The sequence below is a fragment of the Abramis brama genome (genome assembly GCF_963993115.1).
Source record: "Abramis brama genome assembly, chromosome: 6".
NCBI classification, from domain to species: domain Eukaryota; kingdom Metazoa; phylum Chordata; class Actinopteri; order Cypriniformes; family Leuciscidae; genus Abramis; species Abramis brama.
Genome location: NC_139968.1, coordinates 18,916,249 through 18,938,905, shown reverse-complemented (window position 1 = coordinate 18,938,905; position 22,657 = coordinate 18,916,249). Strand labels below are relative to the sequence as shown.

Here is a 22,657-nt window from a genome sequence, read left to right as displayed (position 1 = left end):
ACAGGGTTTAGGGTTTCAGGTAAGCCTACATATATGTTTAATTAACAACAGAACATTATTAAAGCTACAAAAGTTATTCAGCCAAGAGCAGTGAGTGATTTTGTATTTGTCTTTTGTTCATGACCCATATTATTGCAAGCTGTTGCGATATGCATATCGCGATATATACATTTGCGATATTTCGATATATTGTACAGCCCTAGTCCATTGTCTATTGATAATGATGTAAGTCACTTTCAAACCAAGCGGCTTCCTGTCCGGTCAGCGCAGCAAATCCATGTGAAGCAACTTCAACCCTACTAGAAATCTGCATGGAGAAATCTTTCCTCAGTCCTTAGTCCTCATCGGCAGAAGAATGCACTTGCGAGAACCGGTAACATAAGTGTCTAATAACACTATTGACATTGCCCTCAATTTATCCATTTCAAATAAACAAGCAAAACAACAGATCATCTCCATCACGGTCACCATGTCCTCTGGGTACAAGCAAATGAAAAATGAACCCCCCATCTCGACCACAAATTAAAATGTGGCTGTCTTATTAAAAGCCTTGTGTTCACAGAGAGACAAGACACTCTAGGAGGATATTGATTTGGTTTCAGTGAAAGGACTGGTGGGTAAACACTGAATCAGAAAACATCACAAGAGTTGAGCTAATAAACAGTGTTCACGTGACTATAGTTCCAGCTGACTGACTGATATATATATATATATATATATATATAGTAAGAAAAAATTCACAACACATTTATCATTATTTCATTTACAGCATATTTATCACTGTATATGCAGATTACTTTTAATGCAGATCTTATACATTTCTAAGCGCTGCTCTTTTTGCTGGCTGGGAAACGTTCTGGCCTTTCAACTGTAAATCTGAGCGCTCGTTCAGCTGAACGGGTAGTTCAGAATGCCACAGCACAGCTTTTCTGTCACATCAGATGAGTATGAACGCGGTTAGATGGAAAGATTCACTCTGATGGACCCCAGTGACACTGAGTTATGCTGTTCAGTCAGCGATTTTTCTCACTTGAGTGGGTCTGATTTCCTCTCCGCATGAGCTGTGACACTCCCACGTCTCATCGCAGGAAAAAACAGAAGACGGTCTGTTGCATAAGAGCTGGGCTTCTCCTTTAAGCGGATTACACTTATAAATCCTTTTACTGATTAAACATTTTGAATGGGTGTTAATGGTCAGATTGTGTGTAATGATTTGATCTTCTGACTTGAGAAAAAGTCATAATTCATAATAGCTTCAAAACAGAGATCAATAGCTCAATGGTTTATTAATTTTTGGGCTTTTTTATGATGACTGCAAGATAGGGAATGAGATCGACAGATGTTGCAGGTTGGATTTGAACCTGTGTTTCTTATGTGAACACCAAACACGTCTGAAGTCAAATTTACCCATGAAGTGAAGTGTTTTCTTATGTACTAATAACTTCCTACAGAAAGTATTTTCAAATCATGCATTTATAATCATGTTCTCGTTGAAGATCTAAAACAAACACAGCCCACAAATAGAAAATTAGGCTGTTATATAATGCAAAACCCATGTGTCCACAAAAACAACTTTTTCATATTTATCTGTCCTTGTAGAAAGGAGATATTGTCCTGTAATGAATTTCTCATAAAGCACTGCCCCTTGTTTCTACTCCCAGCAGTCACTGCCCTGCACGGCATCACGAATGCACACAAAAATACCAACATCTGGGTAGGGCTGCATGATTGATGGAAATGAAACCAACATCGTGATGCAATTAATGAAACTCAAGGCAACTATTCAATTGGAAAAAAAATACACATACACACACATATTATATATATATATATATGCATATTTGACCACAAATGTTCTTATTATATCAATATGACTATAAAATGACTTAGGGATGCACTGATAAACATTTTGGCTGATACCGATAATTCTTTATATTAGAAAGCCAATAACTGATAAACTGGCTGATAAATCTAAATCCAAATTTGTATACAAATTTGAATTACAGTTTTATGTAGTCTATATTGCAGACTTAACGATAACATTAAAACTGATCATATATCGGCCGATACCAATATAGTGGCCGATATATAGTGTGCATCCCTAATAATTCTAATTCTAATTATTATTATTTTATAGCCATATTGATATACAAACAATCACAGCAAACATGAAGCTTACATATATATATATATTTTTTTACATTTATTAAAAAGAAAATCTAAATTAAATGTTTTCTACAAATTGTGCAGCCCTACATCTAGGTGAGAAAACAACAGAAATTAAAATTAAAAATTAAAAAATATTAAATATGCCATATACTTTATACACTGATATGCCATAGACTGTATACACTGATATGCCATACACTACATTCACATACACTGATTGAGTGTCAGGCACCTTATTTTGGGAATAATATCAAAATATTAGCTTTAATATACTAAATATTCCTTATTAGCTTTAATATACTATCTTTATTTTACTTGCAAAATATTAGCTTTAATATACTGAATAAACCAATCTTTGGCCTATAATAGATTATAAATCATTAAATCTACATTTTCTTTAAGATTTAAAAAAATAAATAAAATCATTAAATACACAATTTAAAGTCGTACAAAATAAAATAATTATTTTCCAACAGTCAATTCAAGGAAACTGACTCGTCTTTGTCCTAAATTTAAGGCAGGAAAATGCTGAAGAGACATACCAGCCGTGGCCGCTAAAAAAACAGCACTGAAACGTTAGAAACGGCTCTTTGTAAACAGGCTTTTGTTGGAGTCGGGCTGAAAACATGCTCCTCTGGGGCTCCCTCACCACTCCAAGACAGCCAGAGAACTAAATCAAAGGCACAAAACCACATTTCTTCCTTTCGAGTGGACCTATTGGTGAAACACCTGCCTAGACGCTCTCATTTGAGCGAAACCAAAAGGCACATCAAATATTGTAAGCATTTCATATTTAAGATAAGAGAAAGTGATTTCCTGTCATGTCGAGGTATATTTGATCTGCTAATTCTGATTTTTGAAGAGAAAAACATCATAGCAGCCCGCCAAGAAAGACATGAGCAAAGCAAAAGGCCTGAATAATGCTGATATAGCTTTGTGCAACCTTGCCTTTTAATCCTCAATTTGAAGATTACTTTTACCTTGGCTTTTTGGATTTAAATTGCACTTTGCACTAATGGATCCACCTTGCCTCCCGTCTTTACATGGCATTGCTATGGCAACAGAGCATGTGTGAACAGCGGAGAAGGGAAACTGTCACTGTTTGTGACGATGCAGCGCCGCTAGGATTTGATTGTCAAGTTTGTCTGGCTGTTGAATGAGGATTAATATGGGAGTATCGACAAAAAGGAGTTGAAGAACTCTGGATGAGTTATATGAGAATAAACTGGAGCTGGAAGTATTGAAAAGTACAGTGCCATGACTTCACAGTTAATTAGAATTTGAGAAGAATCTCAAAAAGCGGGAAAGCAGAAAATACCCAATCACCATGCGTGCCCTGGGAGCCTTTGTCAGTACAGTAAAAATGATACGGATGCTCCGATCAGGATTTTTACAGTCAATACGACTACTGATTTCTTGTCATCATGCTGATACCGATATCGGCCAATTATGATGACAAGAAATCGGTAGATGTGTAGACTAAAAATCCTGTCTGGAGCATCCCTCTCACTTACTCACCAACAAGCATCCAAATATAATAGTTAAAATGACAGAATAATTAAATGTACATTTCCCCAGTAAATCACAATAATCTTCTGAAGAAATTCCCTTAATTATAGGAAAAATCTCAAAAAGCAGAAAACCAGGAAATACCCAATCACCATGTGCGCCCTGGGAGCCTGCGACAGTATAGAGAAAAATATGGCACAGAATGTTCTCAGATCAAATTTAAATACTAACAAGAACCTAATAACATAAAAAGTAAAAGAATGGTTCACCCAAAAATTTAAATTAGGCATCATTTACTAGGGACGCCCTAATCGATCGGCCACAGACTGGTATCAGCCGATAATCACATTCTATAACTTGATCAGTAGTCACTAAATTTGGCCGATGTCACGAACCAATCGCAATTTAATGACGTAAAACTGTAAAAAGTCACCACGACGTGCATGCAAACAGTATACCGATGAGGCAATTGCGCCTCATTCTTCTTTGTAACTTTGCAAAAACATTTATTAACCATAGTATATCACACGTCTTTATTTAGAACAGGTTGTCTCAATTCAAACAAGCCCACACATAACATAACATGATATTTCATATATATAAAGCTTATATAAAGCTTGAATGATCGGGATCTGTATCAGCGGATCACGATGACAAGAAATCAGTAGTCATATCTATCGACTGTACAAATCCTTATCGGAACATCCCTATTATTTACTCACCATCAAGCATCCACATGTAATATTTAAAATAACAGAAGAATTAAATGCACATTTCCCCAGTAAATCAGAATAATATTTTGAAGAAATTCCCTTAAAGCCACACCGCGGAACTTTTGCGGGCGCTAGACCTGTAACTTTCACGTCTAGCGCCCCTAGAGGCCACAAGCGCCGCAGCACTGTCGCAAAAGTCTGCTCCATGAGTATATCAGAGCCTATGGTCACGTGATGGCCGTAAAGCGATACGTTCTCCAGGTCACATGACCTGGCCAACGACGGTCCGTCTTCTCCAAACTTACATAGGCGGTATTTCAAGAGGGCAGCCCCGCTCGGAGCATTAATAGTGTCAAACGCTGTATATTGGCCTGAGGAATCATTTAAAATAACTCGTATGCGTCAACTCTTTAGGTCACAAAGTCCGCGGTGTGGCTTTAATTATAGGAAAAATCTAAAAAAACGGAAAACCAGGAAATACCCAATCACCATGTGCGCCCTGGGAGCCTGCGACAGTAAAGTAACAATTATCACACAAAATACTCGAATCAAATGTAAATACTTACAAGAACCTAATAACAAAAAGTACTGTCTCTATTCATGATCAACAAGCACTGATGCGGAGAGACATGAAGTAGGTCAAGTGTGCATACTGCGCTGGTTTGTGAATTATGCAGAAGTCTACGTCTCGAATGCAATACCTTTAGTTTGGGTTCATGCATGCATATGTATATAAACTACATATAAAATATGTTACTGGACAGCTCAAATTCAGATAGCTGGACTTCAGCTAAAAGTACGGTAACTAAAGGACTCAAAAGGTAGTCGCTGCATCGCATCGCTGTTCATTTTTTGTATAACGGCCGAGCATATTTCCTCAGAAAATGAAAAAAAAAAATTCACATCATCAGTTGCCTACTGTGCATGCAAGTAAATAACACCCATCGCTGAGGAGCCCACAGCACTAAATGTGACTCTGTCTCGTTGTCTGCCAGGGCCAGATATAGCATCATGTCATTAAGAGGCTGGATTCTTGCATCTCTGGTGTTATAATTTACACTTGTCAAAACATTCATTAGTCTTAATTAAGCACAATTCATTCTCAGAAAAACGATGCAGGTGAGCAGTTTGTACCAACATGAAAATACAGTCTCATTAAACAAGAACATCATATTTGAGGATATGGGTTTGTTAACAGAGGAAGTGTGATTACATTGTTTAACAATATATATTAAATATTCATTAAATATATAGTAAAAATGTAAATTAAATATAAAATTAACATTTATTTTTAAAATGCATACATATGCTATATACACTACAGAACATTATATATATATATATATATATATATATAAATAAAAGAATAAAATACATATATTTTATTTATTCATAAAATATAAATTAAAAATATAATTAAACAAAGCAATGCTTTTTCATTTTTCACAATGTCAGACACACACACACACACACATTATATATATATATATATATATATATATATATATATATAAACACACACACACACACACATATATATAAACATATATATATATATATATATATAAAAACATATTCTATATAATTAATATAATTTAAATAATTGTATATATTAGAGAATAAATATATGCATATAATTTATTGTATATCTTTAATATAACTTATAATATTGTACATAAATTAAATATACAATTAAAAATGCATATATATTTAAAAAATATTTTAATGATATATTATAATAAAGATCTACATGTTGTATCAGATCTATGCGCGCTGTTAAATTACGTGAAACCCTGAACACAATGACTATTATGACGTTTTTTTCTCACTGTGGCGTGACTATGTGGGTGAGAGTGTGAGCTGCATATGTGTGCGTATGCATGTATTTTTGAGCGAGTCTATAATGTAGAATGAATGTGGGGTTGTGTGTGGGTGGGCGGCAGCTGCAGTAGCAAATACGATTCTTCAGTAGAGACTAGAGAGAGAGAGACAGAGAGAGAAAGCAGTAAAGACATTTTCCCATACAAGACTTTCCTTACATTTTTTAACTAAAGTAAGAGTTAGATTTCCAAATCTTCCTACACAGTCCATCCAGCTCATGTGCAAACTAAGAATGTCACAATTATAATGTCAGAGCTATAAACACATATCACCGTCCAGTGACGACAGAGGTCATTTACATATATTAAATGTCTTAAAAAGTCTTAAAGGTACAGTAGCAAAAATGCTGTTCAATTAGAAAGGTCAGAGAGAAGATGAAAAATGTTTTACTGTTTTAAAAGGTTAGTTCACCACAAAAAAATTTAAATACAATTCTGTCATTAATTACTCACCAGTAAGACTTTCGTTCATCTTCGGAACACAAATGAACATCTTTTTACTTCTGAAAGATTTTTGTCCCTCCATTGACAGTCTACACAACTACCACTTTGGCGCTTCAAAAAGTTCTTAAAGAGATCGTAAAACTAATCCAAATGAATTGATCAATCGCTTTATATGATGAACAGATTGAATTTAGGCTTTTATTCACATATAAAAATTGATCAGCATAAACAGAAGCTCAACGGTACTTGACACGTGAGAACAAACCTCATTGGTTCTTGTGGAAGCTCAAACTTGCTGCGTAACACGAGAATGATTCTCTTTTTTTAATTGCACGTCAAGCAAGCATGCTTGAGCTTCCGTTTATCATAACTGATGTGAGCGTTGATGAATGTTTACATCTTAATAAAAGCCTAAATTCAATCTGTTCATCATATAAAGCAATCGAGTCTCTTTGTAAAATTTGGACTAAACCACTCAATTCATATGGATACGATCTCTTTATGATTTTTTTGAAGCGTCAAACTGGTAGTTGCATAGCTGTCAATGGAGGGAAAGAACTCACTCCAATTTATTTAAAAAATATTTTCATTTGTGTTCCGAAGATGAACGAAAGCCTTATGGGTTTGGAACGACATGAGGGTGAGTAATTAATGACAGAATTTACATTTTTGGGTGAACTAAAACTTGGATTTAAAAAAAAAAGAAAAAGTTTATGCTAAAGCACTTTTACTTTCAAGAACATTTCAATGCACAAGCAGATGAAACTCTGATCACCTCACAAAACTCTGACAGGATTTGCCTCTCACATCCAAAATAGAAGCCCCGCTGAATTATTGATGGTAAACCGCCGCAGTCGTTCAATTGATGCAGTCAAACCTTATTAATGTGTGTGGTTTCTGCAAAACAGCAGGACTCTGTCATCAAAACCAAAGCAGTGTCCTATCGCCTTCATCCCAAAAGAACAGGAGATAAGCCAAGTAAACTGGCTCTAAATGTAGCATTTTTAGTGAATAAATATATCAGTATATAAAAGTAATATTGAAAAGATATTGAGAATACGAATCCATTTCAGTATCGATTAAAACGAGAATTGTTAACGATTAGTTTGTGTCCACAAACTGATATCTGTTGTAGTTTATCCACTTCCTCCCTGCACTTTTACAGTACTTGCATGTTCATTTATTGACACGTCTCCATGAGATGAGGGCTTTGAAAAAGCCTGATATTTTTTGGTTTGACGTGCGTTTCTGACGCGGAATGCTGATCCTTGCTGTTCCCGTGTTTATTTTGCCGCTCGCTCGAACTCAGTGAGGTTTTTTCCAATGCAACTTTGCTGCACGTCGTCTTATTTTATTAACAGTGGTGATCTCACCAAAATATAATCACTCGCAAATTAATATTTTTGGACCGTTTTAGTACCATGGGTGCAGCAGGCGTAATGATATGACGCAGCGCCTGAAAATAGGTCTAATAGGTTAGACAAACTTAGTCCCGGTCACGTTGGAAGTTACCGAGCTGGGGACTATTTTCAGGCGCTGCGTCATATCATTACGCCTGCTGGACTCATGGTACGGCAGCAAAGTTTCTTGATTATTACGCAGGAATGAGAGTATAGTTCCTAGCCATATCAGCCTAGAAAATCACAACTTTTCATTTTCCGTCGGTCTTAGTACACGATGTAACTACAGAAGAGTCAAGTTTTAAATAGGAAAAATATCGAAACTCTTTGGTCATTTTTTTGAGAGAGATGCTAATGGTCCTGTCCGATTCAATGATCTATGCTAAGCTATGCTAAAAGTGGTACCGCCAGACCCAGAGTTCGGCTGAATGGATTCGAAAACGGTAAAACTCAAATGTTTAACTCTGGGGGAGTTGTAAAATGAGCCTATTTCCAAAAAAAGTGGAGTATCCCTTTAAAGGAGAAGTTCACTTTTAAAATGAAAATTCTGTCATCATATAATCACCCTCATGTTGTTTCAAACCTGTATGAATTTCTTTCTTCTGCTGAACAGAAAGGAAGATATTTAGAAGAATGTCAGTAACCAGACAGTTTTTGGGTCCCATTGACTTCCATAGTATATTTTTTTCCTACTATGGAAGTCAATGGGACCCAAAAACTGCCTGGTTACTGATATTCTTCTAAATATCTTCCTTTCTGTTCAGCAGAAGAAAGAAATTCATACAGGTTTGAAACAACATGAGGGTGATTATATGATGACAGAATTTTCATTTTAAAAGTGAACTTCTCCTTTAATATTCACAGACACTAGTCAATATCGAGATTTTTTTTAAGTGTACTGACCTATTTTTGATTTATTTATAAAAAAAAATATTGACAAATTCCGTGTTATACAGTAAATTCAGTTTTCCGAGATTCCGTCCGCATTTTCCACATTGCGGAAATCATAGAGCCCTAAATGCTGGCAGACTGACTAATAGACTAATAAACACTAATAGGCCAATACAATCCATAATTTCAGTGATGCAGGTTTTTGTGTGGCTATTTTATAAAATTCACAAGCCAGACTCAAACCCACATTACCTATATTAGCACCAATTGCCGCACCAAAGCTCCAACATAATCTAGGGTTTAACTTCAGGGATATTAGTTGAAAAGCCAAAATGCAGCTAAGAAACTGAGATATGGGTCCTTTACGACACCTCAGTGAGTCTAATTCTGGCAATAATAACCCAACGGAAGCATAAAACATTTCTACACTATGATGTAAAGACAGCATCATTTTCTCAAAACGGGGCAGCCACAAAGCCATAGCCAAACAACCCACGGCGCGAGGCTAAACAGGTTAAAGTTGAGCATGGGAAGACTGACAGATCTTGTAGTCAGGCAGCTTACAGTAGCAGAGCTGGTGCAGATCAGCAGACAGATGGACGGCTTTCTGATGCTAATGAGGATTTGCGGCCTGTGAGTTCAAGGTGCTGAAACGTTCATTGGTCTGTAGAAGAGATCAAGCCATACAAGCCTGAATCAATGAACGCAGCTATGCGTTCAGCTACATGCAGAAACAATAGCTCTGGGACTCTAAATTGTAGAGAAATAACTACCAGCCGAGCAATGTGATCATTTAATATAATAAAAATAATCAATTTACCATGGGGAGCACAGAATATTGTAACAAGTATCATTATTGGCACTATGCAAAATGGTTATTCACGCAGCGAAGAGATTGTTTGCGATGATATGCGCTCCGTTGAGGCTGAGGAAGCCAGAGGCACAGCAAACAGCGGCGCGGTAATTAAATATCAACAGGAATCACTCACACAACAACAGCACTCTTTATATCTTTAAAGCAGATGCTATGAGCCCAAAATATGTCTTTAATTAAACACATTGACAAAATAAAAAACATAAAACAGGGAGAGAATTATAAGTTGTCTATCCAATGCACATTCTGTGCCTTTCAAAAGCTGCTTTTGGTTTAAAGACAACACGAAAGTACGAAACAACACATTTTACTTCAGTAATGTGACGCACTTCGAAAAAGTGAACTTTCTAAATGAAAGTTAGAAATGTCGCCTTGGCAAGTAGTTTGTTGAACTACTAAAAATACTAAAACTAAAACTGAAATACACATAAATGAAAGCTAAATAGAAACATTCAAAAAAACGAATAAAGATGGCACATAACAAAATGAACTAAAATTAAAACTGAAAATATAAAAATAAAAGCTAACTCAAAATATTAATAAATATTATAATAGTATATAAATAACACTGGCTTAAAAGTTTAGGAGTGTTTCAAAACACTGTAAAATCTTTTGTAAATCCAAAATTAATATTCATTTTCATGCTGTACTTAATAATGTTGTGATGGCAACATTCATTTGTTGCATTTAAAATGATTGATTGCAGGTTTACTTTTTATTTATATAGACAAAATTGCATACAATTCATTTTAATATCAGTTATTTATCAGTAAATAATCAATTTGTTTATCGTATCGGGCATAATCTTAATATCAGTGCATCTCTAGTAGTATTTCTGCTTAACACAGAATGACAAATATAATGTAAGAAAAGGTGTCGACAAACATGTACATTTGTTTTCATATGCCTTTCAAAGGTGGGATTTATCTTAAATAGACGCCAGTCGGATATGTAACAAATTGACAACCACATTCGAAAGTCAAAAAATCTGATAATTCAAATCTGGCAGACCGATAATTTAAAATGTAAAAACACTAATATACTGTAGGCCAATGCAATCCATAATTTTCAGTGATGCAGGTTTTTGTGTGGCTGTTTTATTTATTAAGCCAGACTCAAATCCACGGAACCTACATTAGCACCAATTGCCGCGGCCAATATAATCCAAAGTTCAAAGCAAAGGGAGATATTTGCTTTTAAAGAAATCGCTTTTTAAGGACTACAAACGGCTGGTAGGGACTACACGAGCTTCCTCCTGGGTTAGTGACATCACCAACCCTAAAATTTACATAAACCCCGGCCCCGGAACACGATTTATAGATTATCAAGACAGAATATGCTAATCAATGACTAGAAGATAACTACACACATAAGCTACATAAATTCATCAACTAACCATTCAGAAATGTCCTGTTGCATTCTACATGTTGTCACTTATTCTTGAGTCTCTCCATCATTGTCTGAATCCAGTTTGAACATAAAAGGCTAAAGGTTTTTGAAATTTTCAGTGCATGTCTGTGTGAGTGCAAGCTGTTGAAGCTCCGCCCTCTGTGCCGGGAGCAGCAGCTCATTTGCATTTAAAGGAACAGACACAAAACGGGGCGTTTTTGCTCACCCTCAAAAATTGACAATTTTAACATGCTATATAAAAATATCTGTGAGATATTTTGAGCTAAAACTTCACATACACACTCTGGGGACATCAAAGACTTATTTTACATCCTGTGAAAAGGGCATTATACCGCCTCTTTAAGAAACTGAGATTTGGTCCTTTATCGACACCTTTGAGTCTAATACTGGCAATAATAACCCAAAGGAACATGTGTAAAAGGGTTCTCTCTCACCATCTGAATGGGTTTCTTTTGCAGGTCTCTCTCGGTCACCAGTCTCTCCTGGTCGGTGACGTACAGGCCCTTCTGAGCCAGAGCCTGGATGACGGCGTCATGACCCAGCAGAGGTTTGACGGCGTCGCTCTTCAGAATCAGACTCCCTGCTCGACAGTACAGCTCAGCCGACAGCAGCAGATCGGCCACTGGAGGCTTCAGGTGCTCCTGCTCGTACTGGTCCCTGTAGAAGGGCTCTTTCAGGTCTTCTGGAACGCTGTCTGCAAGATGACAGAACAAGAGTTACCGCTGCTGCCATCTAAAGGTCCTGATTTACTCACAGCAAAGTTCTTTTTCCTTCTTCACTTACGGGTAAAGATAAGTTCGAAATACATGTTAGCAAATATCCTGACACTGATGAGAGTGGCGTTTAGGTGAATATGTAAATATGTATATTCCATGTCAAGGAATGCGGAGCCTCGGAGCCACACCTACCTATTACAAAATCACCAATGACGGTACATAGGTGTTCACTAGCCGGAGCAAACTTTTCCGGAAAGTTTGCTTTGGCAAGCTGTTTCGAACTCCTGAAAGACTCCAAACGAACTTCGTTTTTTGCCTGATTTTGTTCAAAATGATGTTTCACCAGTTTTTTCATACTGAACATTACAATGCTGTGATGCATTGTAAATTAGCAAAGATTGATTTTAGTTTATTATTTATTTAGACAATAGTATAGAATTGTAATATCAGCTATTTATTGTTTTTTCATCCATAACTTAAATAATACATAATTATTGGCTTATCAGCATTGGTATTTAAACCTAAATAGTACATAATATTCATAATATTAACCTGTCCCTCCAGTTTTTCACGGTTCCGCGATAGCGAAACACAAAAACCAACCAATATTTACCACTTGACTGCAAAATAATTGCAAACAGCACAGTACAAAATAGTACAGAATTGTATTATCGGCTATTTATTGGTTATTGGCCATAACAAAAATAATGATCAGCTTATCAGCATTGGTATTTAAACCTAAATATCGTACATAATATTAATCATATTAATCAGTCCCACCAGTTTTTCGCAATTCCACGATTGTGGACAAAATGTCACTTTTTTTGCAATCCAGCATTATTCGCCATTTAACTGCAAAATAATCGCAAAAAACACAGCAATACTTTCAGTTGCTGACAAATTTGTGTAATAAAGAAACATGCATGAATGAGAAAATAAGATGTGAAAAATAAAAATGCGGAATTAGCGGTACTTGGACTGTTCTTACTTTTTAAACCAAAAAAATAAATAATAATTACAAAAATTGTAAAGTTTTTGTTGAGATTAAAAAATAAGCTTTCTGCATTTTGCTCGTATATGCAAATTTTCCTAATTCTGGAAATTACTGCCACAAAATTTGACATTTTGATTGCAAAATTCACAAAAGAATCTGGTGAAATTGATTAATATTACTTTTTTCACTTACAGTCGGCGAGATTTTTTTCTGAATTTCAAAGATCTAAGTACTTTACTTTTCATCTCCAGAACAGCTAAACATGGCTAAAACTCGGCTTGGTGTTTTCCGATCCTCAGTGCAAGGTGTCATTTACTCTCACCCGGGAAGATGAGGAAAAGGAGACAGCCCTTAAAGGAAGCGAGGTCTAGCGGTGTCTACCAAACAGCTACAATATCAAAAATATCATAATCATGAGTTAACACGCTGACAGAATAAATGGGTTCACAGATCCGAATGAGGTCACAGTATCCATGGAGAACCGAGATGTTTAGCTATTTATGGAGAAGGGTGAGAGCTTGAGAGAACGCTTGAGTCCACACACATCCTTATTACCTGCACATGGTTTCAATTTCATGATTGAACCTGATTGTGGTAATGATAAAAAAGATTTGAACCACTCAGTCTGTACAAATGAATGCCTTCATTTGAGACGTGGAAAAAAATGGAATGGAAACTACCTTAAATGTTACTTAATAGCTATCATGAAAGGTTTTAAAATGGCTCTTTATCATAAAACAATAGATCAAACATTTCACTGATGGTATCAGAGCCACAAGGCGTTGACAACGTAAGTCAAAAATATGAGTGTGTGGAGCCGGACCGCGGTTGCCATGGCAACAATAGGGAGGCAGATCGATTCCCCTGCCATACGTATGTAGCCAGGAGCTCCTCACGAGCTTCATCAAAGACAGATGGAGAAACACAGAAGGCGAGAGAGGAACTGCACAGGTGTTTATATTCTGAATAATACGTCCAATAATCATGGTATATTCACAATGATTTAGCTGGCAATATACAATTAAGCAATATTGTAAATATTCCAATGATTTTAATACACTTTGTAATAAATTTCTGCGAGTCCGCTGCATTTGGTTACATCTGTGAAGTTGTTCAAAAGTGAATCAGATTCAACTATTAATTTGCGTCGTCACAATTCACAGTCTTTGATGCAATTAAATTGTTTTAAGAAAAACATGTTTAGGCAAAAATTGCTTTTTTATGATTTTTTTTTGATGCATTTAATCGTTAAAAATATTTTCATTTAGTCAAAAACATTGTAAAAACTGATTATTTTACCTTTTAAAGTACATAAATACAGCAAGTACACAATAATACAGTAAATTATTTTACATACACAGTAGGTCCAGGAAAATCTGATACAAATATTACATACATATATAGGACTGTCAATCAATAAAAAGATTATCTAAATAATTATAGAGATTTCTGTATTTAATTATGATTATTCCCACCTAATATTATATTACACTGTTATCAAAAATATATTTTCACATTGAATCTGTAAATTAATGTCGAAACAACATAAATACATAAAATATTTTTGGTGTTATGTTTGGTGTTTGGTATAAGTGCTATGAAAGAAGGTCACCGATTCTAATACTGATGACACTATTAAATACAATTTTAGACTTTTTATTAGGGGGACAAAGTTAGTAATAGTTAGAGCTGCACGATTCTAGATAAATTGAGAATCACAATTTGTTTTGGTTTCAAACAGATCTAAATAACTAAATAAAATAACATGTAAATTACTAGAGGATCTGACCAAATATTAATTGCTGCAGTCTATTTAATATATATATATATATATATATATATATATATATATATATATATATATATATATATATATATATATATATACACTCATCTAAAGGATTATTAGGAACACCATACTAATACTGTGCTTGACCCCCTTTCGCCTTCAGAACTGCCTTAATTCTACGTGGCATTGATTCAACAAGGTGCTGAAAGCATTCTTTAGAAATGTTGGCCCATATTGATAGGATAGCATCTTGCAGTTGATGGAGATTTGTGGGATGCACATCCAGGGCACGAAGCTCCCGTTCCACCACATCCCAAAGATGCTCTATTGGGTTGAGATCTGGTGACTGTGGGGGCCATTTTAGTACAGTGAACTCATTGTCATGTTCAAGAAACCAATTTGAAATGATTCGAGCTTTGTGACATGGTGCATTATCCTGCTGGAAGTAGCCATCAGAGGATGGGTACATGGTGGTCATAAAGGGATGGACATGGTCAGAAACAATGCTCAGGTAGGCCGTGGCATTTAAACGATGCCCAATTGGCACTAAGGGGCCTAAAGTGTGCCAAGAAAACATCCCCCACACCATTACACCACCACCAGCAGCCTGCACAGTGGTAACAAGGCATGATGGATCCATGTTCTCATTCTGTTTACGCCAAATTCTGACTCTACCATCTGAATGTCTCAACAGAAATCGAGACTCATCAGACCAGGCAACATTTTTCCAGTCTTCAACTGTCCAATTTTGGTGAGCTCGTGCAAATTGTAGCCTCTTTTTCCTATTTGTAGTGGAGATGAGTGGTACCCGGTGGGGTCTTCTGCTGTTGTAGCCCATCCGCCTCAAGGTTGTGCGTGTTGTGGCTTCACAAATGCTTTGCTGCATACCTCGGTTGTAACGAGTGGTTATTTCAGTCAAAGTTGCTCTTCTATCAGCTTGAATCAGTCGGCCCATTCTCCTCTGACCTCTAGCATCAACAAGGCATTTTCGCCCACAGGACTGCCGCATACTGGATGTTTTTCCCTTTTAACACCATTCTTTGTAAACCCTAGAAATGGTTGTGCGTGAAAATCCCAGTAACTGAGCAGATTGTGAAATACTCAGACCGGCCCGTCTGGCACCAACAACCATGCCACGCTCAAAATTGCTTAAATCACCTTTCTTTCCCATTCTGACATTCAGTTTGGAGTTCAGGAGATTGTCTTGACCAGGATCACACCCCTAAATGCATTGAAGCAACTGCCATGTGATTGGTTGATTAGATAATTGCATTAATGAGAAATTGAACAGGTGTTCCTAATAATCCTTTAGGTGAGTGTATATATATATATATATTAATAAGAATGAATATTTTACAAATAATTGATTTGAATGAATAAATGATTCAATGACTTACTCATAAAGACTTCCTAAAATCGTTCCTTTGCAAGAATGGCATTTTTGCTGTTTTACCGACCAGATACGGCAAGAGTCTAATCTACCAGTTAGCTCCGCTGGTAGCTAAGCGTACGGGGTTTATTGTTGTGACTGGTCGTAGTGTTATCCAATTGCATGCAGTGAGATTTTCAAATGCATGCTTGGTGCCGCCCCTCGAGCTGGCCGATTTTCATTAGTCGATGCCAGACCATTAATCTTTCAGATTTAGGTCTGGATTTCCAGGCTACTTCAAAAGGTGATTTGCTCTGTTTTGACATCAGTGTTTATATCTGAACTATAAACTTCCGGGCCATATGTGCGTTGAGAGTCGAGTTCTGGCAGACGGTTGACCTCTGTCCCAACATATGAGAAGGCATTTATTAACCCACTGGAGACATATGAATTATTTTTATGAAGGACGGATGCACTTTTTGGAGCTTCAAAAACTCAGGCGCTATTCAATGACATTATAAAACTGGAAAGAGCAAGATTTTTTATAAATATATCTGACTGTGTTTGGCTGACAGAAGAAAGTCCTTTGAGTTGATCCTTTGAGTTTTATTTCACACATTAATTTTCACAATTAAGAAGTAAAAAACCGTTCCGTTTTCAGAAACTAACGTGCGATCAAGAAAGAATGCATTCAGGAGATGGAAAGAGAACAGAGTGCATGCCATTAAATGAGCAATTTATTATCTCTATCTGTCCCAACTGACCAAACTGGATCAATGGAAAAGCTTTAATGGACTTTAAGCTGACCACTCATTCATTAAAAATAACCACTTGTATTTCATTTTAACTGGCGGCATCATGCATATAAGCCCTACTTACATTATGTTTCAAATATTACTATTGTGGTCTGAAATGTGTTGATTAAATCATTATTTGTGTAGAAACAGCCTTTTATCAGTTGTACTATCATCTGTCCTAAGGTTACACCTCAAGACAAGTCAACAAATGGGTCAACAACACCCTTTAAGGCCTGTCAATCAAACTACTGAGCATTTCCATATCCTCACCCTCGAGTTCAGTGTTTTGTTCTTCGAGTTTAAGGTCACTTTAAATCAGAGATGCTAAACAATAACCATTCTGACAGGAAGAGATGTCATTTGCGTCGCACATGAGCCTGAAGACCTGACTGTGCATTTTAATGAGAGGACCTAAAGGAGACCAGATGGCTGGTGGATACATCAGTTAGCCAATCACAACGGGTCTGCACAATGTTAAACTAAACATACAGTACAGTGACTTACTAGCTAGCGAATAAACACGGACGTCAATCTGTCAATCTAGATGTCAAGCTTGTGCAGATTTGATTGGATATGAACTACATTTATGAGCATCATATGGTCAAATTTAGCACACAAAGTGACTAACTATGAGCTGACAATCTGTCACGTTGTTCACCACAGTGTCAATGAACACTTTTGAACTCTGTGGCTCATATATCACATTTTGGTTTTTGTTTATTGATTTTCTGACTAATGTTTTGATATCAAGTTGCACTGAAAGTCAATCTCCTTATGAAAAAGAAGTGTATTGGAAATACATAATTAATACATAAAATAAATAATTTGAAATGTACTTCAAATCTTAAAAATATATATTTTTAAAAATGTACTTGCAAATAATATATTGATGAAAAGGCCACTTAATGTACTTAAAGACAGTACACTTTCATGACTATGTTTCTTAACACTTAAGTACATTTTTAAAATGTGCACTTTGTAATAATGTCAAATTAAAAGATTTACTTTACATTTTAAATAATTGTTTGAATAATCTTTTTTTGTGCTTTTAAGAAGTGCACTTATTGTAAGGTGTTGACTAAAGCACTTGTAAAGTTCTTGAATATCATTTCTGTAATTCTGTAGTGTGTTATTCAATATTATATTTTAAATTATTATATTTTAAATTAACTAAATTCATCTTCATCATAGCAAACGTGTAATGGCAAATATATTTAACCCTCTGGTGCTCTTCAGTAATTTTTGACTGAAAAATTGTAGGCTACTTTTTTTTTTTATATATAATTTTTTACTTCATCGGAATGGTACGAAACTTGGTAAAGGTTCTGGCACTTGCTATGGACATGATTCGAAAAGGTTAAATGTTCCTGAAAAAAATAGTCACACTTGTATTGTTCACGGTTTAAAAACCGTATTGGAAACAAATAGGAGACGAATATCATCTAGTGGAAACGTTTGGTACTGCGCCCTAACAAAATCGTATTGAAAGCTCATTTTTTGAGATATCAACCTTAAATTTGGAACAAAACTTGTTTAGCCTTATGGCTTTGATTTTCTCATAGTTTTAGAGTAAAACATGCTTTGTAAAATATATATATTTCATATAAATATAATTTAGTACTATAAAAATACCTAAAAAAAAAAAGTACTATTTTTAGTACCTAAAAATACAAAATATTCAATAACAACATTAGCAAACTAAAATATAATACATTCATTTAAATGAAAAAAAAAAAAAAACAATCTGCCATTTTTGATCGCCAATCGCCATGCAAACAGAAGCAGAGAGTTAAATACATGACATACTATTATCAATAGAAATGACATTAAAGTATATTTTAGTTTACTTAAATTCTTGTCGGTAGAACACTATGAAATATTGTATCAAGAAATATTTATGAAATTGAAAAAAGTTACTCTGAGGTCCTTAGAAGACAAAAAATGTCCATGTCAAAAAACTGTAATAAAAATGTTAAGCTTTGGTGCACAGACTTAAGTTTGGGTCAGTTTTCATTGAAGTAAAAAACAAAAGTTAAAGAAGTGAAACAAAAAGTTATAGAGGTTTAAGTTTATGAAAATGATTTATGAACATTATTTTATATAAAATATATATTTTTTAAAAAAACATGTAAAACTAAATCAAGGCCATTAATCTAAACACGTTGTGGTCCAAATTTGAGGTTGAGATCTCAAAAAAAAAAAAAAGAGCTTTCAGTAAGATTTTGTATGGGCACAGTACCAAAGCTTTCCTCTCTCAAATATTACACAAACACACAATTTTTTTATTACACATATACAAACTCTCTGACATCCATACCAACACACCCACATAATTATACCTGCATAATTTATCCAATTTGGCTCTATAATGTGCAGAAGCACAAAACAGGAATAAAGCGAGTGTTTGCTTTATAGGCCAAACCTGATAAAATGGCACCATCTGGTAAAAAATAGTAAAAATACAAATTTTGAAGCCTTGCCAACAGAATGAAAGCCTATTAACAGAGACTGTATCAATGACCCTGGGATTAAAAATTGCAGTTTTAATGGGGACATTTTGTCCTTAAGGTCCTGAGTGGAACTATTTTGTGTAAAATAGATTTATGGGGGTGAAGTAGTAAAATTCCAATAAAAATACACACTTGTGCCAACATGTATGCAGTTGGCATTAACAAAAATGAAAAACAAAAATGAAAAAGACAAAAATGTCCATTAGGAAGCAGAAGGGTTAATTGGGACAAAGTTCAACTAATTGCATGTAATATAAATGTACTATAAATTAATAATAAACTATAATACATTTTCATTTAATTACAAAAAAACATTAAAATTTGTGTCCGGAAACATTACATTCAGTTCGCACTAGAGTATATTCTTAAAGCATGTTATTTCTCATTTTAAAAGTATGCTTAAGTGTATTTCTTTTTCACAAGGATTTGTTTCCAAATAAGAAAGGCCATCACAAGACCATGTTTTATATATGCAATCAAAAATATTGTGTAGTCTATATGTTGTATAAGGTGTATAATGTTTAATAATGATTCTGCCAACACTACATGCTAATACTGAACTGTTTGCATATTCATATATGAATTCATACGGTTATATTTACAAGGTACTCCAAGGTATTACCATGTTACATTTCCAAACAAAAAAAGAAAAGAAAAAAGCATGGCAGAACGTGTTTTGTTAGTGTTGGATTCTAACATTTTATATTACACCATTCAGTACTGGATAAACAGAAGCTTTTTATGAAGCAGTTTGAAATTATATATTGCAATTGTTGAATATTAATATTATGTAACAATATAATACAAAATCCTGTCAGACTCAGTCCATGAGCAAAATGCAATCATTAGCCCTCTGATTATAACATGCATATATATATATATATATAAAATCTGATTTTATTTCAATTTGATATCAAATGCATTCAAAGCAACACATTGGCAATGAAATCAAGAGACAAAGATGATGGCCGGTGGAGAAAGAGAAGCACGCCACCTACCTGTACCAAAGGCTTTGGCCACCAGCCATGTGAGGCTTGCTCTGATTTTTGCTCTATTAAAATCATAATGATCAAAAGACTTGATGGTAGGAACAATGAAAGTCTTTTTCGGGTCCCTGGAGTCGGTCAGATCTCCCATATTCACAGCGGCAGTGTCACATCCAGTACTCACAACGATGACATCTCTCCGAAGGAATTCAATGCCTCAAAGCTTACTTTTTTCTTTTTATCTCTCACATATACATTAGATTTTGTATCATACATGTGTCATAGCGCTGTTAAAACACTCGGCTGGGCTTATTTTCACATCAAATTCGGCAATAAAAGTGGGGTTCTGCCCATAGAGCTTCATCCATTCTGGTACCCCATTTGAAATCGGCTGTTTTTCTTCTTAATAATCCCGCATGTTCCGATTTAGAAGAGGCGGGCGAAGTGTCGCTATCTAAAAAGTCTTTGTCTTGTTTAGGACCTCGCCATGCTCTGCCCACATATTCCCATCTGGATATTTACGGTTATTCTCCCTCTATTCATCCAGCGTCCTGCGGTCGGGCTCCCTGCAGCAGTGAGTGAGACTAAGTCATCTGCGCATGCGCGCTCCGCCCAACACGCCAACAACCCAAAGCTGCCAGAAATTGGACATTGGATCCAGTGAAATTTAATACAGATGTTATTAAAATACTCTAAATTCACATAAATGCAAATAAAATATTTTTTTTAAATAAAAATCTTGATGCAATTTATTGTATTTTGTTAATAGTAAAAGCGTGTGATGGAGTAAATCATTAACTTTAGATTAAATACACTTTATTTATTTCCTTTTTAAGGGAAAATTCACAATGTTTGGTCTGCTGGTAAAAAAAAGAAAAGAATAAATAATAATAATTGAAAATACAATATTCACCACGAGCCTACTGCTGACCCATCTGCACACGCGCGGTTCGCCAAAATCTAAAATATTAAAATATAATTAATAATACAATTATTATTTTAGTGACCCTTAGTTCTCCAATGTTCTGTACAAAGATATATACAAATTAAAAACATATGGCTTTTGATTGTGAAATAATAATAGGCTAATAATTATTAATTATGAATTATTATAAGCAGATATAATTAGTACAATATTGTCGTATGCAATTAATAAACACACAAAAATACAATACACAGCGCAGGTAAATGTTTTTCAATAAAGTCAAATATTTATCTTATTGAGTTTTTAAGTCTTGCCGAATATGCATTAACTTTTATACGGGACTTATATGGACTTTATTTATTTATATATATATATATATATATATATATATATATATATATATATATATATATTAATTATGCGTTATGAACTGATATAATAACTTTTGATATGAAATTATTATTATTTCTGTTGTCGTTGTTGTTGTTGTTGTTGTTTATAACCAGTTATCATAAGTACAATGATATCATATTTAATTAATTACACTTTAGTACAATACTTTGTCCAGGTCAATTTCATAAATCTAAAATTCGGAATAATCTGACTGACCTTTAAATCTTGCGAAGATATACATAAATATATGCTTTATAATCTTAGTAGTTCAATTATATATTATGAACTGATTTAATAAGTATAATACTAACGTATATTCAGGTTATTGCTACAGAGTTCTTAAATCTTTAAAAACTACAATGCCCAGCTTTACAGTAATGTTTACATGACGTCACATCTACGCGACTTTTTTGGAAGCGGTTCCCTTGCGTCTACAGATCTCGGGTTCTCTGAAATAAAGCGTTTCCACAATATATATAACCATCGCTTTTCTTTTCTTTTCTTTTCTTTTGTTTTAGTTAGTATCTGTGTGGTGAATGTGGGCAGAAAATGTTTATGCCGAGATCGCTAAAGATCAAGAGAGCCCCTGAGTCTCATCAGCAGAACCCCAAGAGAAGCAAAACGACACCTGAAGACACTGTTTCTACATCTCCATCTGACCTAGACACTGTTTCTACATCTCCAACTGACATAGACACTGTTTCTACATCTCCATCTGACCTCTGTCCTCCAGACGAGACTGTGAATATTGAAACAGAAGAGGAACCCGCTCAGACAGAGTCTGATGAAGAGGAGGAACCAGTGAAGTCCTTCAAGAAGAACCAGAGATGGCCAGAGCCAGGAGAACCTGTGTGCGTCATGTGCGGCCGATATGGAGAATACATCTGC

General features: G+C 35.1%; 2 protein-coding genes across 7 annotated transcripts in view; one reads left to right on the top strand and one right to left on the bottom strand.

The window, feature by feature from the left end:
* The window catches only part of camsap2a (calmodulin regulated spectrin-associated protein family, member 2a), a 40,722-nt gene extending 19,680 nt beyond the window's left edge, over positions 1–21,042 (bottom strand). For all 6 annotated transcript variants that reach the window (XM_084117554.1, XM_084117555.1, XM_084117556.1 and 3 more), the window contains exons 1-2: positions 20,464–21,042; positions 11,725–11,984 (exon numbers count right to left, since the gene is read on the bottom strand). In XM_084117554.1, coding sequence (XP_083973680.1) covers positions 11,725–11,984; positions 20,464–20,602 — 399 coding nt within the window. In that variant the 5' untranslated portion in view covers positions 20,603–21,042. The remainder of the gene's footprint in view (positions 1–11,724; positions 11,985–20,463) is intronic.
* Positions 21,043–22,162: 1,120 nt separating this feature from the next.
* ddx59 (DEAD (Asp-Glu-Ala-Asp) box polypeptide 59) overlaps positions 22,163–22,657 on the top strand; it is a 7,237-nt gene continuing 6,742 nt past the window's right edge. Inside the window, exon 1 of the mRNA XM_084117705.1 lies at positions 22,163–22,657. This exon is cut by the window's right edge and continues 453 nt beyond it. Within this exon, the coding sequence (XP_083973831.1) occupies positions 22,319–22,657 (339 nt within the window). The 5' untranslated portion in view covers positions 22,163–22,318.